The following is a 16,121-nucleotide window of genomic DNA, read 5'->3' as shown; positions in this document are numbered from 1 at the left end:
CAGTTCAATTCAATTCAAAGGGTTTCATTAGCCGGGGAAACATATGTTTAAATGCCAAAGCTGGAATGGAAATAAAACACAAAATTAAGAGCAATAACAGAATAACAAAAATGAAACATTAAAGTAACAGATCTGAGCAGGTTCACAGTTTTATATAAAGTGTAGAAACATCACAACAGTTTCACTTAAAATGTTAATGAACACCCCTGCATATTCTGACAATGTGACAGATATTTAAGCGTAAATATTTAAGCTCTTTTACTTTGATTGAACATCGATGCTTCGTTTAACCATGACCTGATGACGGAGAAGCTTCAGAGACATCTTCAGCAGCAAACGACTGAAGAAGAGTTTTATTAGTTCCAGTTCAGATCAACTTTTCAACTTTTGCATGTAAAGGCAGAAAGTTGACTTGGACGTGTAAAAACATTTAAAAGCATTAAATAAACACAACAATGGAAACAGAGTGTGACGTGCTTTATGAAGACTTGATTAACACCTCTTCAGTATTTATCATTTTTCACATGTGCAGCTTTTATTCCTCATATCTTACGATTCATCATCTTGTAATAACTGCAGGATGTTGTAGTGACACAAGATGACCACTAGATGGAGATATAGGTAAATGACTCTCCTGTGCATCCTGAGAACTAAGTTTAGTGCAGAGCCTGTAAACAGCATGAGAGAAGATTTCTTTATCATTAACATTTAAATGAGTTATCTCACTCTGCAGACTCTGAGGAGTTATCTTTCATAAGAACATGCACACTCTGCATTAAATCATTAACTCACTTTCTTTATGGCAGTTTCCATAAATGAAGCAAAGCATTGATGAAAATCTGTTTTACGTATTAAAAGGTTTACTCTTAATGTAACTCAGAAAACAGCTCGTGACCCCGACGACCTAAAGGGTCTTTGTTAGAAGTGTAACTGGTTCAGGATGTTTCCTGCTTAGCACAATGTTTGCATGAGGTTAAAACGTCATGTGTTTGGGAGCGCCGATAGCCTAGCGGTTATGTTGTGTGCCCCATGTACAGAGGCTTAGTCCACGTTGCAGCGACCGTGGGTTCAAATCTGACCTCTGACCTTTGCTGCATGTCATCCTCCCCCCTCTCTCTCCTCCCTGTCTCTCTTTAGCTGTCATCTCTAATAAAGGGGGAATAAAATGTCCTGTGTTTGTCCCTCGGGTGAATGAGTGACATGCAGCCTCTCCTGCTTAACGAAGGCCTCCTTTCTGAATAAATGGAGCGACGCCGGCGAGCTCTTTCAGGCCGATAACTGGAGCTGCACTGATTTCACACTGACCTGCGTCACCCTCCACAATCACCTGACAAACACATCCTCCCACTTTCAGAGCTGCATGATTTCCCGTCTCTCCCTCTTCTCCGCCATCGTCAGCTCTGACCTGCAGCAGCACTGAGCGCCTTCTTTAAGCCCCGCCTCCACTCACAGTGATGTGCATCCACCTGTAGGCTCCGACGACCAAGATGTTTAAGATATGAGTAGGGATGTGTCTTTTCTGTGAACGATGGTAAACTGCGCTCTCTTCGTTTCCTCCTCTTTGTTGTTATTAAAAACACGACAGGAGGAAGTGGCGATCTGTTCTCCACGCTGCTCGTGCTCCATCTAGAGATTTATTCAGAATCATTCATGTTTCTAACTGATTATTATTTATGATGTAATTTGATATGATAACATGGTATGAAATGACAGACATTGATTGCACAGGGAAGTATACACACACACACACACACACACACACACACACACACACACACACACACAGTTACTAACCACATATCTTCTTATCCCCCCCTCCCTATCGTTCTTCCTGCATCTCCTTCTTTTCCATTTTTCAAACCCAGAACAGTTTCAGCAGCTGGCTGTTCATCATGAGTCGGGTTAGGCCCAACATTTCTGTTTTTATCTCCACTGTAACTTTGCTAAATGTTGCTAAGTGCTCATGATGGATGACCGCTGTGTCTTTGTAATATAACAATAACTAAGGTTTTTTACCTGCTTTTTGTAAAGTGTCTTGAGATATCACTTGATTGATTGGTTGACTGAAGGAAACACTGAAGCAGGACTGAATGATATAGAGCTTTTAGTCTTCTTGACTTTATTCATAAAGTTTAAGCTAATTAAGATATCTCTACAGAAAGCTGTACAGTCTTTCCCCCCTGGATCTCCTCATAGTGATGTTTAATCTCTGTCTCTATTTATCCAGCAGGTTTTTCCTCCTCCAGTGGCGAAAGAGTTAATCTCAGGGATTACATCACTGCCTCTCTCTGCCCTTTCCCATCTCTTCCTACCCTCCTCTTTACATCTCTCCCCTCCTCCCCCCTCCCGCTCCAGCCTTCAGTCTCCTCCCATCCTGTCCATGTGCCCGGCCCCTTCATTACCCCTCGTATGAAAGGGAAGCCTCTCGCTGGCAGCCACACTCCCAGAGCCTCACAGGAACCTCCCTGCACACTCAGGACACAGAGAGACGGCTGCAAGCCAAATCATAATTAGTCTTCCTCTGAGTGAGGCCTCCACTTGCCAAATCTCTCTGTTCTCCAACACTGACATGGAGCTTTTCAGTGTGCATAAAACCTTTCAGCACACTCACCCGGGAGAGGAGAAGCAGCAGATGCTGAACCTGAACCGCCGCCTGGAGACCTACCTGAGCCGGGTCAAACAACTGGAGGAAGAAAATGCGCTGCTTGCAAGAGAGATCCAAGATATGCGCCGCAGCGATCAGGGGGCTTTGAGTCGACGGAGGGGCCTGGAGGAAGAGCTGTATCGTGGGAGGCTGGAGGTGGATGCAGTCTGGAGGGACAGGGTCTACACAGAGCTGGAGGTGGGTAAGCTGGTCGAGCAGCTCCATGATCTGGACCTGCAGAGGCAGAGGGAGGCTCAGGCCCAGCTGGAGGCCAAGACGAAGCTGGAGAGGAGCAGGAAGGAGCTGGAGGAGGAGCAGAGGGCCCAGATCTGGCTGAGGGAGCAGGTCAGTCAGCTTGAGAATGAGATGAGGCATCTAATTCAAACCCATGAGCAGGATGTGGCCCACTTAGAAGCCACATTAAACCTTTCCAGATCCACAATGCCGCCCCTGTTGGCTCAAAGAAGCAACCAGACCCAGAACCTCCTCGAGCTGGGACACGAGTACTCCCAGAGGGCCACATGGGCACGGCAGGAGGCAGCAGAGGCCTATCAGGGGCAGCTAGCTCAACTAGAAGGGTCCCTTAACCAGGCCAGGACCCGTTTGACCCGGGTGGATCAGGAGAAGCGCGAGAGCCAGCTGAAGCTCCAAGCGCTGGAGAAGGAGCTGGCTTCAGCTCAGGACGTCAGGGAGCATCTGGAGAAGACCGCCACCCAACAGGGACAGAGACACAGCCAGGAGATCCAAGAGCTCCAGGTGAGAGCAGAGCGTCCACACTCGTCTTACAGAGCGTTGACTCCATATTCTAACTGTAGTTTAAATATGCTAACAGCTAACAGGGCTAACGCTAACTTTCTTATCATTTAAAAATCATAAAATTATTCTTAATATCTCAAAACTGACTGTTTTAAATGTTTGCTGAAAACCAGAGTAACAACCAAAGCTAAGTCCAGAATTACTGCAGCATCCTCTGCATCCACTTCTGTAGAGTCAATGATTGACACTTGTCATGGCCACGCCCCCTTGATTGATTGATTGATTGATTGATTGATTGATTGATTGATTGATCGATCTGTGTTCTGTGTTTCCTCTCCGTCGTCACGCCTTGATCGTTCTCTCTGTCACGTTCCCTGGTGAACATCTCAGGCCTGTAGTTGGGCAGACGTTCCTCTGAAGGCTTCAAGGAACATTTATGAATTCTCTCCCTTCAGCTCTCCTAAATCACGATCGCTCATTTAATATTCTGATGGAAGGAAAACATTTGGGTGTGAAAACGGGGGGGGGGGGGGGGGGGGGGGGGGGGACTGGGGGACTGAATATTCCTCTCTCAGAATTCTTTCAGACCTTTTTTTTAACCACTTCCTGTTCCTTTGGTCCCTTCCTGTGTTGGCAGGAGCACCTGGAGGGCCTGGAGGCGGAGAGAGAGCAGCTGGGCGAGCAGATTGAGCGACTCCTCGTGGAGAACCGAGGCCTGCTGCAGGCCAAGATGTCCCTGGGGCTGGAGGTGGTCACGTACAGGTACTCTACAGGAAACAAAGAAGTCATTGTTGTTTTTCAGGATCGCACACAAACAAAATCAATACAAGACACAGATCTGGAAAGTGTTTTAAATATAAATGAACTTTGACTTCACATTGAATGTTTGATTACAGTATTCATCACCTGTCGTCTTTAAACTCCGGGGGAAAGGAGAGTCTCCGAGGTGAAGATAAAAAGTGTTTCCTGTCAAAGTTAGAGGGATTTATTCTTCACACCTTTTCTCATCACAAAGTGAAGGCTTGTGCAGAGGCTGTTGTGTTTGTTGTTGTTTGTTGTTGTTTGTGTGCAGAGTTAGTTGAGGTTGTTGTGACGATACTGCCTCCTCACATGTCAGCTTTGTCTCCATTTCCATCAAAGGTTCTGAGATCAAAGATGAAAATCAGCCTGTTCTTCCCGTCCTCGTCATTTAAGATGCGACGGTAACAAGGCGTTCATAGATTAAAGTCGAGTGTTTCAGAACTCGGCATGTGTGTCGTCTGAGACTCTTCATGACGGGGACGCTTTAATGAAGTGTCAGTGTCGACGAGACGAGTGGAAACCTTCACGCTGTGATGGAAAGGTTTCAAAGTAACGCGGGGTAACAAAGCCGATGTGGGATGAAACGTGTTTGATGTTAAAAGATGAAATCATGTTTTCCTAAACTCATTTTCTAAAACTTTCTTTGTCCTTTAAGTTAAAGAAAAGGTAAAACTCTGATTTAGTTTCTGATACTTTCTGTTCTTTTATGAACCAATCTTTGAGATCATCAGTTCTGTCATACTCACAGGACAAACAGAGAATTCTCTTTTCAGACCTCAGTAACAACGCTGAATTACGAGTGACGTTTATATGAATAAAAAAAAAAAAAACAAGTCCAATCGTGCTCCGCTGCGGCGTCATCGACAAATAAAGCGTAAGATTTATGTTCACTGGTTTGTTCTTTGACTAAATTCAACCTGAACTGGGTTTCCGTAAAATCGAACCTGTCACCACGCTGCGGTTTTCCCTCGTCTCAAACGGAACATGCAGCGCTCGTTGTTGTTGAAATGCAATTTAGACAACGTAGATGATTCAGCATGGAGACCGCCATCCATGGGACTCCAGCGCCCCCCTGCAGGAACAGACAGGTGGCGTCACTCGGGCTTGGCGTGCAGACAGTCTATGGTCGTGCAGCGATCACAGGGAATAAAGGTCACCACCCACTCCCACTCGCTCCAGGGGAATTCTCCTGATTACATCCTGCTGCGTTCTCACATCAGCTCACTCTGACTTTCTTCAGAATAAATACGAGGAGGCTGGAGGAGAAACTCCGGGTGATGAGAGAAACATTCAGCTGTTTGTGTTCACACATGATCCTCCCCCTGAAACCTTCTGGAGTCTTTCTGGAGTTTTGAACACGGTGATCTGCAGCTCAGGAACAGACGTATGAAGACGGTCCAGAGTGAGAGCAGCCGTCTGGTCTGCAGCTCATTGAAACAGCATCCTCTGTCGTCTTTGACACACTAACTTATCCATTATGCAGTTCTATAGTGGTGTCTCCTTTCTCCCCCCCCCCCTCTCCCCTCCTCCTTCAAAATATTGACCCTCATCCTTCAGTCAGAGGAGACCCCCTTCATGAGCTGTGGGAGTGTAGGGTAACATCGGAGAGCCGGGACAGGAGGACAACTAGAGGACGTTTTAATGTCGCTCGTTGCACAGGACTTATTGTTTAACATCATGTGTTCTATCATATGATGTTTAATCTAAATGATCCTGACAGTAAAGACACAGAGCAGGGAAGTGTTTTTATTCATGCAGCTCGTTTAATCATCAATCTTTATTTGTAGAGTCAACTCAGAACAAGTGTTATCTCAAAAACTCAAAAAACTTTGAATGGTCCACATGTGAGACAGTGTGTGTGTGTGTGTGTGTGTGTGTGTCTGTGTCTGTGTGTGTGTGTGTGTGTGTGTGTGTGTGTGTGTGTGTGTGTGTGTGTGTGGTCAGATGGCTCCTCAATAGCAGGCTCTTTACTACATCACCATAACAACAGATGTCAGTCAGTTCCTGCTGCTCGCGCCTCTTATGACTGAAGATGTGTTGCAAAATAGGAGAGCTTGTAGATTGTGATGTGAGAACTTGAAGGAAAAAAAAGTGAACTTGTATGTAAAAATGTTTACTTGTATATAAAATCCACACGTGAAATTAATTTGGTGTCACAAATGGAGAAATAAAATGTGGAGTCACAGAAAAAATATTTACAAATGTGTAGACTGATATTAACACATACAAAAATAATAAAAAAAATAAAAAAAAGTAAATTTTTTTTACATACAAGTTCCCTTATTTTTCCTTCAAGTTCTCACATCACATTCTACAAGCTCTCCTATTTTGCAACATATCTACCTTCATATCCTCTTCCACCACTCTGTGTGCAGCGTCATGTCAGCGTTCACCACTTTGTGCTTCATTCAGGTCGTTAAAGGGACGCTCGGTTTCATCCAGAAAACATTATTTGCTATATTCGTTAAAATATTACACCCCGACAGCATCTGATAAATCATGTTCTCTGAAAAAGAGCCGCCTGCAAAAACTCAGACAATCACTGCCATGAGGTCTGGATGATGGGAACCAATCAAATGCCTCTCTCTTCCCTCCCCAATGCAGCAGTCTGCACTCAAAGTGCTTCACCATCATCTCAGGTATTTTCTATGTCTACAAGAGGACGGCAGAGAAAGCTCAGCTCAAATGTCCACTGCCACGGTTACCTGTAACCGCTCGGCCTGCTGGATCAATAATAAATGCTAAAATGGCCACGGCTAAAATGCTGTAATATTTGTTACACCCAGGTGAAGTCGCTGAAACGCTGGATGTTATAACGTGGTCATATCGATCCTCTCTAACCTGCTGAGCTCTGAGGATCCGTCCAGTAGATCCGACTCAGAATCTAATCTTGTGTTCTCTTGTTTCTGTCTCCACAGAGCTTTGCTGGATCATGAAAGCGTCACAGGAAACATCCCCCAAAGACACGTTTCCATCACAGGTAAACAAAGTAAACATCATTCATCATCACCACTTAGTCAGTGACTTCACTTCTGCAGGTTTAGGACCTCAATGTGTCTGATAAACCATCACATCCCCTCCAACAGTCTCAAGTGTCAGGAGGCCTGCTCCTGAAATCCTCCTGACCTGGTTGTTCACACATGCACCTCACAGCACCTCCCTGTTGGTCAGGGGGGGCGGGATCTCCTGAGGCAAGATGTCATCAAACCAGGGTTTAGGTTTTGATGAGAAAGTGGAGAATGACATGTAGCAAAGGGCCAAAGTCAGATACCACCCCTCGCACTCGCTTGAGGAGAATTTTCCTGATTATATCCTGCTGTGTTCTCACAGCTGCTCCCCTCCTGGCAGGAGAACGTGTGGCTGAAACCTGCGCTCCCTAATGCAGGTACCTTTAGTCCGAGCTCCTCAGACATCAGTCAGACGTCATGTCCGTCTGACTGGGCTGGATGGGTTAGGGGGTCTCGGCTGTCTCGGTTCAGGGGTCTCGGCTAAGAGAGCCGAGGTAGGCACTTTCAGTCCTGTAATGGAAGCCACCTTAATGTGGTCCCCAAAGGTTATTGAGCCATATGACTCAGTCTGGTAAGTTAGACGCCAGAGACAGGAAACGATGATCAATATCTCCCCATTAGTGTCCACGCTCCCCCGAGGAAATGTTCCCATAATGCTCGTGGGCGGTTCTTCACTGTGACTCATTAAGATAAGGAAGGATCATTTCAAATGCTAGTCCAGGCTGAGTGGAGAAATCAGATATGTTAAGATATATTTGACTAAAAATGAGTTGGTTTCATTTTACACTGAAGAGATTAAAGCAAGTCTTTATTTTTTACAGCAGCTTCATTGTGTATTCATGAGCTGAGCTTTCTTCCTCCACAGATGCAGCTTTCAGTCCTCGTGGGGTTACAAAGAATCACCGGACACAGCTCTCTGCGAGCCACAAAATCACCTCCCCCTCGTCTGTCCCGGCGACGACACCAATTTGGAGCAGGAAACCTGTTTCCCTCGCTGCAGCTCCAAACATTTCAACGAAATCCTCTTTCAATGTCAACGCAAAAGCAGCAACCTCTGAGAGCCTTTATCCAAAGATACTGCAGGACGGAGCTGTTGAAAACTTCAGACCTCAGGAAGTTCAGGAGAAAGTGACCTATGCTGAGCCTCGATCACCTCCTCATGACGCTCTCCATGGAACCAGACCAGAGGAGAAAGGAGGTGAAGAGGAGGGGAAGAAAGTCCATTTTGAGCATGCAGAGGAAAGACCGTTTGTTGAGTCGGATGTCAGTCATCAGGTTGAGTCTGGACTCAGCAGCGAGCCGCCCTTTAAGGATGGCGTTAGTTGGCATCAGTTGGACACATCAAACCTCACACCATACAGCGTCCCAATCAAAGAGGAGCCAGATGAAGCAGCAGAGCATCTGCAAGAGGAGACCTCCGATTCTGAAACTCAAGCTGTGATTGAACCAAACTTTGGATCCAGAAGCAGCAGTCCAGTGTCTGAATGTGAGCCTGAGGAAGGCGGAGAGGAAGACATCTTGGAGGAGGACGCAGGCGAGGCGAGGCGAGGAAGAAGCTGCTCGACAGAAGGAAACAAGGAGGCGGATGTAGAGGATAAGTTGTACCCTGACGGAGAAGAGATGGACACATGGGACAGTGTCATAGAGAGGAAGGTTGAGCTGAAGGATGAGGGAATAAAAACAGATGAAGAAGAACTACAGCACGCTGAACCAGAGGAGGACATATCAGCACGAGAACAGGAGCATGTGAAGAGACAACACCAGAACGTCACGGCCTCTCCGATGACGCACACTGAAGATGATCATCAGTCTACATTTGATCAAGATGCTCCGCTGTCTGACAAAGAAGACGAGGATTCTCAAAATGTCTCCGTGTCGTGGAGGACCGAGCTGGAGGGCGACAGCTACGCCCAGGAGAACACGCTCGCTGATACCCGCCCCCTGATCCGCTACAAGAGCGATGAAACCGACGCCAACACTCATGGGTCGCACATCGATGAGAGCGAGTCCAGCGAAGGCGAGCAGGAAAAGAAAGTGGGAGAGACAGGAAATGGAACGTGGGGAGAAGGCAAGACAAAGAGGTTTGGCACCATGGAGGATCTGTGTGAAGAAGTGGAAGGGGATGGGTTGGACGAGGACGATGATCTGGGATACACCCATACTGAGGACCGCTTTGTTGGCCTTGCTGTAACTGGGAGTGATGCTCCAGAAAGTGCTCAAGACAGTTTGAGGGATGTAGGAACGGAGGTGCATACCAAAGCCATCCCCCCAAATGTGGACTACGATGAGGAGTTAGAGACAGACAAACTTGTGGAAGAGGAATTAGAAAAGCTCGCCACAGACAGATACAGTGCTCACTTTGCAGAGCGGCAGATCAGCAGGATCGAGGACGTGCTCCATCCACAGAGCAGATCTGTCGAGGAAATGACCCGGCAAGAGGGGGCGGGGACAACCGAGACAGAGGACCCGACTTCCTGTGCAGAGCCTGAAGCGACAGAAAACAATGAACCTGCATCTTTCACTACGACTAAAGCTCAGCCCTTTGAGAACGTTTTCTTCAGTGGTTCATCACTGGTGATACCTCGGAGAGAAACAGACGAGCTGGTTCAGCATGAAGATCAAGATGCTGCAGAGCAGACTGTGTGGATGGGGACACACGCTGATCCAACAGGGGACCAACCTGGCCTCAGTGAGCTCCTCGGTAGGCCTGATGTGGGAGAAAACTCAGAGTCTCTGGTGACAGCAGATCAGGAAAAGCTGCAGGGTGTGGCTGCCTCCTCTGAAGAGGAAACGGTTCTATCTGTCGAAGCAGCCGCTGCATCTCAAGAAAATCTACTCAAAGATTTCCTTCACTCTGAGGGATTTCCAGATGTTCCTGACTCCTCTGAATGGGACGTCCCAGAGAGCCAGTTTGTAATACGACATCAGAATGAAGGTCATGAAACATGTGATAACCTGTTGCCTGAATCAGCTGAGAGTTTCCTTCCCGGTGACAGAGACTCCGATGGGGGAGGTCTCCAGGAGCAGTCCCCTGAAGGTGTAGCTGATGAACACGATCTCTTCAGGATGAAGGACTCTCAAGAGTTATTGACCACTAATGGCAAAGACAAAGCCCCCCTTGGCTTCTTCAGCTCTGGTGTACAGAGTGACCTCTGGATGTCCTCCTTGGAGACCGGTGCAACCAATCAACCAGCTGAGGCCTGCAATGAAGCAGCTGAGCAAACCAATAAGAATCAAGGATATGCTGATTCCTCAGCGTGGGGGATTTTGGACGACCCGAATGTGGGTAACAAGAACTCAAAGGTGGACATTGATTTTAAAGCTCTGGACACCAGAGACACAGAGCAGGAGCAGATGTTCCCAGAGGCGAAGCAGCTGATGTGTAGAAACGATGCTGAGGGAGACTTCGTCCATTCAGAGGAGTCCGAGGCGGACGCTGAATCCTGGTCATCCGAGGGCGAGGAAGCAGTTTAAAGAGCAACAAGACGATTTGTTGAACTAGCTTTAGTTAGAGTCACTCAGTACGTTTACATGCTGTTAAAAAAAGTGGAATGATTGTGTAACTCAAACAGGATGAACCTGGTGATTAACTCCCCGACATGTGGAGAAGTGAAGCCGGGGATTCCTTAAATTTACTGACATTTAGGATTGAAAACATCGAGACGCTGTACGACATCCACCTTGTAGGTCATTTAGCATTTAGCATTTAGCATTTAGCAGACATACTGTCAGCCAGAGGCGTGCTCAGTTCATCAAACATTTCACCGTTAACAAAGTCGTTAATGATGCGAGCAGTTAATCAGTTTATTCTAAATTTAACCGGTGTTACGGTTTAAAGAGTGACCGTGTTAACTGGTGGCCTTCAGCTAAATGCTTCTGTGGTTGTCATAGTAACAGATTGGTCATTTTGACATTAAAATAAAACACTACACAAAGGTTCTTCATTAGGACATTTTCCGTCTTTAACATCTGTTGTTACTACGACGGCCACAGAGCCTTACCTAATCCTAACTGCCCATTTCCACAGAGTCCAGTCGCAGCAATCTGTACTGTGGCGCCGTTTTCTGCCACTCTACTCAATGCTCCTGTTTCCACAGCAGGCGCCACGGTCTGTCTTTGGAGCGTGCCCGCAGCGGCGCTACGCTCCGACCCATTTCAAATAATTCTCTGCAAGCAGACAGGAAGTTGGACAGGGACACACAACAGAGCGTCCAGATTTTTTCAAAGTAAAACACAACATATAGTTCTCCTGTGATCTTGTGAACCCGTGAGTACAGCTGCTCATGGCGGCGCTCAAACTCTGTCTGACTGAACGCAGCACGCACCGACTCTGTGGAAACTGGTAAGGACAGTATTCCAGTTAAACGACCTAACTGAGGTTTAACTGTCACTCCACTTAACTCTGCATGTAAACATACTGAGTGTTTGTAGATTTCCTTTTTCTATGAAAGCCAAAGTCCTGCCTTGGTGCACGCCAACGTGACACAAACCACCGATGTGCCAAGTCTACGTCCAGATATTCTGAGTGCTGGTCTCTTTCCGTTTTTGACTTTCTTTGAGGGTGCATGCTCTGGGAGGAGGTTTTGCATGTCTGCATGAGGGAACAGCATGAAGTCAAAGGGTTCATTGATCTGCTTCCAGTGACTGATGGAAATCAAAGAGAGCAGAAGGATGGTCACCGACACACTGATAGAGTTTCTCCTCTCACTGGAAAGACTCATGTTGAATGAATGACTGTTTGTTAAATGAAGAACTGTTGTGCAGGTTGGTGATTGGTTGATCTGTAACATGAAGGTTTCACTCCTCGTACTCCTGAACATTTAAATAAAAAGTAGATTCACTTCACGGCCCACGTCTCTTTGTTTGAACTTTTATCCTCACACACTTTCCAAACAAAACAAGCAAGAACATGAAGTGTGTGTTCAGAGCACAAAATGACTTCATCAGTATTCACAGGATCATGAAATCAGAGAGAGTCCGTATGAACGAAGGAGAAAAGCAGAATAGAGGTCATGAGGGGGAAACACTGAAACATGAGGGGATGAACACTGAAACACGAGGGGGGAATACTGAAACAGGACGGGGGGGGGGGGGGGGGGGGGGGCTTTAAGATGCTGTCAGCTATAAAGAGACAGAATCACAGCTCTTACTGTTATTAGAATAGATGACTGTGAGGTCACTCTTATTGTTGGAGGATTAGAGGTTTCACTGAGCCGACCTGCAGCTGTCAGGAGCAGATTGCACGCTGCACTGAAACCTCGGCTCTATTTCCACTCAGGCAGCTGACTGATGACTCGATAGGAAGGATATGTTCACATGATGACACACACCTGTTGGTGTTCAGGCTGATCCACAGACGGCGTGCAAACCCCATGATGTTCACCGTCTTTTTACAGAACATTTGGTGAATCTCCCGTCCCTCTGTGTGATCAGGTGTAGATCTTTAGCTAACAAAGAACCACGCTGACTTTAAGTTTTAAGTTGACTGACAGCCTGAAGGTTGAGCCAAAGAGAGTCTGAGAAACTCTTCAGGAGGTCATTATTTCAAAACAGCTTCAGAGAGACTTTCATGTTCAAACCTTTTGATTTTCATCGTAATCTGCACCTCAGTCCACCTGCTCCTCAGTCCACCTGCACCTCAGTCCACCTGCTCCTCAGTCCACCTGCACCTCAGTCAACCTGCACCTAAGTCCACCTGCACCTCAGTCAACCTGCACCTCAGTCCACCTGCACCTCAGTCCACCTGCTCCTCAGTCCACCTGCACCTCAGTCCACCTGCTCCTCAGTCCACCTGCTCCTCAGTCCACCTGCACCTCAGTCCACCTGCACCTCAGTCCACCTGCTCCTCAGTACACCTGCACCTCAGTCCACCTGCTCCTCAGTCCACCTGCACCTCAGTCCACCTGCACCTCAGTCCACCTGCACCTCAGTCCACCTGCTCCTCAGTCCACCTGCTCCTCAGTGGATGGTAGCATTAAAGTACCTGAGCATGCTTCAGTTCATTAAATGAAGTAGATCATGAGTCCTCCTGGGAGGACGTGGACGCTGTTCCTCAGTCGTTTTAAATGCCAGGCGCTCTGGCGTGCATGTTCAGGTATCTCTACATGTCGTTTTAAAAACAAGTCACCTCAAACGTGAGAAGACTTCATTAGCAGCGATGCCAACTTCTGTGCTAACCAGGGAGCTCGTTAGTGGAAACTTGGCCCGCAGTGAACACGTGTTTGTGGACGCGCTCGTGTAACGGGAGGAGGAATTCTGCCAAAGAATAAAATGACTCAATTTGCCGCTAAAAGAGACGATCAGGGAGCCAAACGTGTAAAAACATGAAACCTCTCGTGTGTTCTGAGCACAGCGGCTCCCTGTAACGCCATCAGGGTCCCGTTTGTCGAGCTGCTTCGATCATCAGTTTGATTTTTAAGACGAGGAGCGGGAGATCAGCCTGCAGGTAAACATCATGACGTCAGTGTTTTAACACAATGCTGCATCAGAAAGAATCTGTCTGTCTGTCTGTGTGTGTGTGAGAGATAGAGTCTGTCTGTGTGTATGTGTGTGTGTGTGTGTGTGTGTGTGTGTCTCTGCCAGCATTCAGTCTCATGATAATCTAATCATTGTCTGTGAAATGAAGTTAGATGTTTGCAGGCCGAGAGGACACACCCATGAACCCAGAGAGAGAGAGAGAGAGAGGAGAGAGAGAGAGAGAGAGAGAGGGAGAGAGGAGAGAGGAGAGAGAGAGAGGAGAGAGAGAGGAGAGAGAGAGAGAGGGAGAGGGAGAGAGAGAGAGAGAGAGCGAGAGAGAGAGAGAGGAGAGAGAGAGAGAGAGGAGAGAGAGAGGAGAGAGAGGAGAGAGAGAGAGGAGAGAGAGAGAGGGAGAGAGCAAGAGAGAGAGAGAGGAGAGAGAGAGAGGAGAGAGAGAGAGAGTGAGAGAGAGAGAGGAGAGAGAGAGGGAGAGAGAGAGGAGAGAGAGGAGAGAGAGAGAGAGAGAGGAGAGAGAGGGAGAGAGCGAGAGAGAGAGAGGAGAGAGAGAGGGAGAGAGAGGAGAGCGAGAGAGAGGAGAGAGAGGAGGGAGAGAGAGAGAGAGAGAGAGGGAGAGAGCGAGAGAGAGAGGAGAGAGAGAGAGAGGAGAGAGAGATAGAGGGAGAGAGAGAGAGGAGAGAGAGAGAGAGATAGAGGAGAGAGAGAGTGAGAGGCGAGAGAGAGTGAGAGAGAGAGAGGAGAGAGAGAGAGAGTGAGAGAGAGAGAGAGAGAGAGAGGAGAGAGAGAGGAGAGAGAGAGAGGAGAGAGAGAGAGAGGGAGATAGAGAGAGGAGAGAGAGAGAGAGAGAGGAGAGAGAGAGTGAGAGGAGAGAGAGGGGGGAAGGTGATGACTCACATCCTCTTCTCTCTCTCTCCTCCGACTCTCAGAATCTAAATCAAAGCAGAACATTAACCCCGTCTGTTCAGAGGCTTCGTCTCGCACAGGATAAAGATGAGCAGATAACTACAGCCAGTATCATGTGGGAACAAGTTATTATAATAACTTTACCAGAGACTTCTTTCTATTCTGGTCGACTCAGCACTTTATTCTGAAGCTGCTAAGAGCCTCATGAAGGATTTGTGTTGTTTCTGGAGGCGGGGGCCTCTGGGGGCCTCTTACCTTTTACCTCCTTCACTTTTTAAACGTCTTCTTCTGTCGCCCTTCAGGGACAAATAAAGATGAGTCACGAGATAATAAACATGTTCCCTCAAAAACAATCTTGTGCACAACATATCTCATGTGTTTTCCAGGATAATCATTCTGACACTTTAAAATAATAAAGATAACTCCCCCCCCCTCAGAGAAAAGATGGCGTCCTCCAGCTCTCAGAGGCAGGAAGAGGGCAGATTGTGGGTCAGGGAGGGCGTGGCGGTGCAGCTGGTCATCTGAGGGTGTGTGGTTATTTTCATTCATCATTCAGAACATTCACGTGTCAGAGAGCTGGATGGCGATCAGTGAGCCACTTCTCTGCAAGCCAATCAAACGTGGAGCTTCATTGATTGTCACACTAATGAGCAGAAGGTCAAAGGTCAGAGGCGGGCAGATGTTTCTGAGCTAACAGAGACCGACAGGATGTGAAAGACAAACCCGTCACAAAAAGAGAAAACAGACTGACTTCATATCTGTGTAAATATAAGCCCCGCCCCCTTCTTGACCCAGCGCTTCATGTCCCGTAACACCTCAGCACCAGTACCAAGCATTATGGTGCCATCTAGTGGTAGCAGCGTGGTACTTCATCCACATCACACAGAAAGAGACACAGACTCTGTGTAGGTCAACTTGTCTATTTAATATATAAAATACGGTCAAACATACGCAAAAAGGGGGCGGGGTCAGAGGGGACCAATGGATACTTTGGTACAGTTACAAACACTTGTTTTTGTAAAAGCAGTATAGAATCTGTAATAACATATCAGTGCATACTTTATTTATGAAAATATACACAAACTGTATATCATTCTCCAAAAACAACAGAAATGTAAATCTTTACAACAAAAAGCAGAACACAATATATTAACTTTTAAACTGTTTTTTTTTTTTATGTGTCCATATTACATTTGTAGTTTCCTAAAACACGACTCACTCCATGTTGTTTGTAAAACGGCCATGCAATGACATCATCGTGTCTGGTCAGAAATAAGTTAGACGTGTCACCCCCCCCCCCCCCCCCCCACCACCCTCCCCGTCCCAACCCTCCCCATGTTAGCCCGTGTGGACTGAGAGGTTTGTACATTGGACTCAAAAGTTGCAGCATTGTGATTCGTCGACTTGTTGACACCTCCGTCCCACAGCCACACGCGCGCTAACACCTCCACGCTCGTGGCGTTTCATGCATAGACCGTATAAACAACGGACGGACTCGAGGGAAGCCAGAGGATGTGGAGCGCCCCCTTCTGACT

At 47.1% G+C, this 16,121-nt stretch overlaps 2 protein-coding genes across 11 annotated transcripts in view; one reads left to right on the top strand and one right to left on the bottom strand.

Moving 5' to 3' along the window:
- Positions 1-2,408: 2,408 nt before the first annotated feature.
- nes (nestin) lies at positions 2,409-12,050 on the top strand. The gene is made up of 4 exons (XM_061049395.1): positions 2,409-3,400; positions 4,038-4,162; positions 7,120-7,181; positions 8,075-12,050. The coding sequence occupies exons 1-4, from the start codon at positions 2,570-2,572 to the stop codon at positions 10,681-10,683; spliced, it is 3,627 nt and encodes a 1,208-aa protein (XP_060905378.1). The 5' UTR covers positions 2,409-2,569; the 3' UTR covers positions 10,684-12,050.
- A 3,440-nt stretch (positions 12,051-15,490) lies between these two features.
- mef2d (myocyte enhancer factor 2d) overlaps positions 15,491-16,121 on the bottom strand; it is a 78,544-nt gene continuing 77,913 nt past the window's right edge. For all 10 annotated transcript variants that reach the window (XM_061049752.1, XM_061049753.1, XM_061049750.1 and 7 more), the window contains one exon: positions 15,491-16,121. This exon is cut by the window's right edge and continues 4,944 nt beyond it. The gene's annotated coding sequence lies outside the window, so the exon portion shown is untranslated.

Source organism: Labrus mixtus, chromosome 11 (assembly GCF_963584025.1).
Source record: "Labrus mixtus chromosome 11, fLabMix1.1, whole genome shotgun sequence".
NCBI classification, from domain to species: Eukaryota; Metazoa; Chordata; class Actinopteri; order Labriformes; family Labridae; genus Labrus; species Labrus mixtus.
This window is presented reverse-complemented; position numbering and strand designations above follow the sequence as displayed.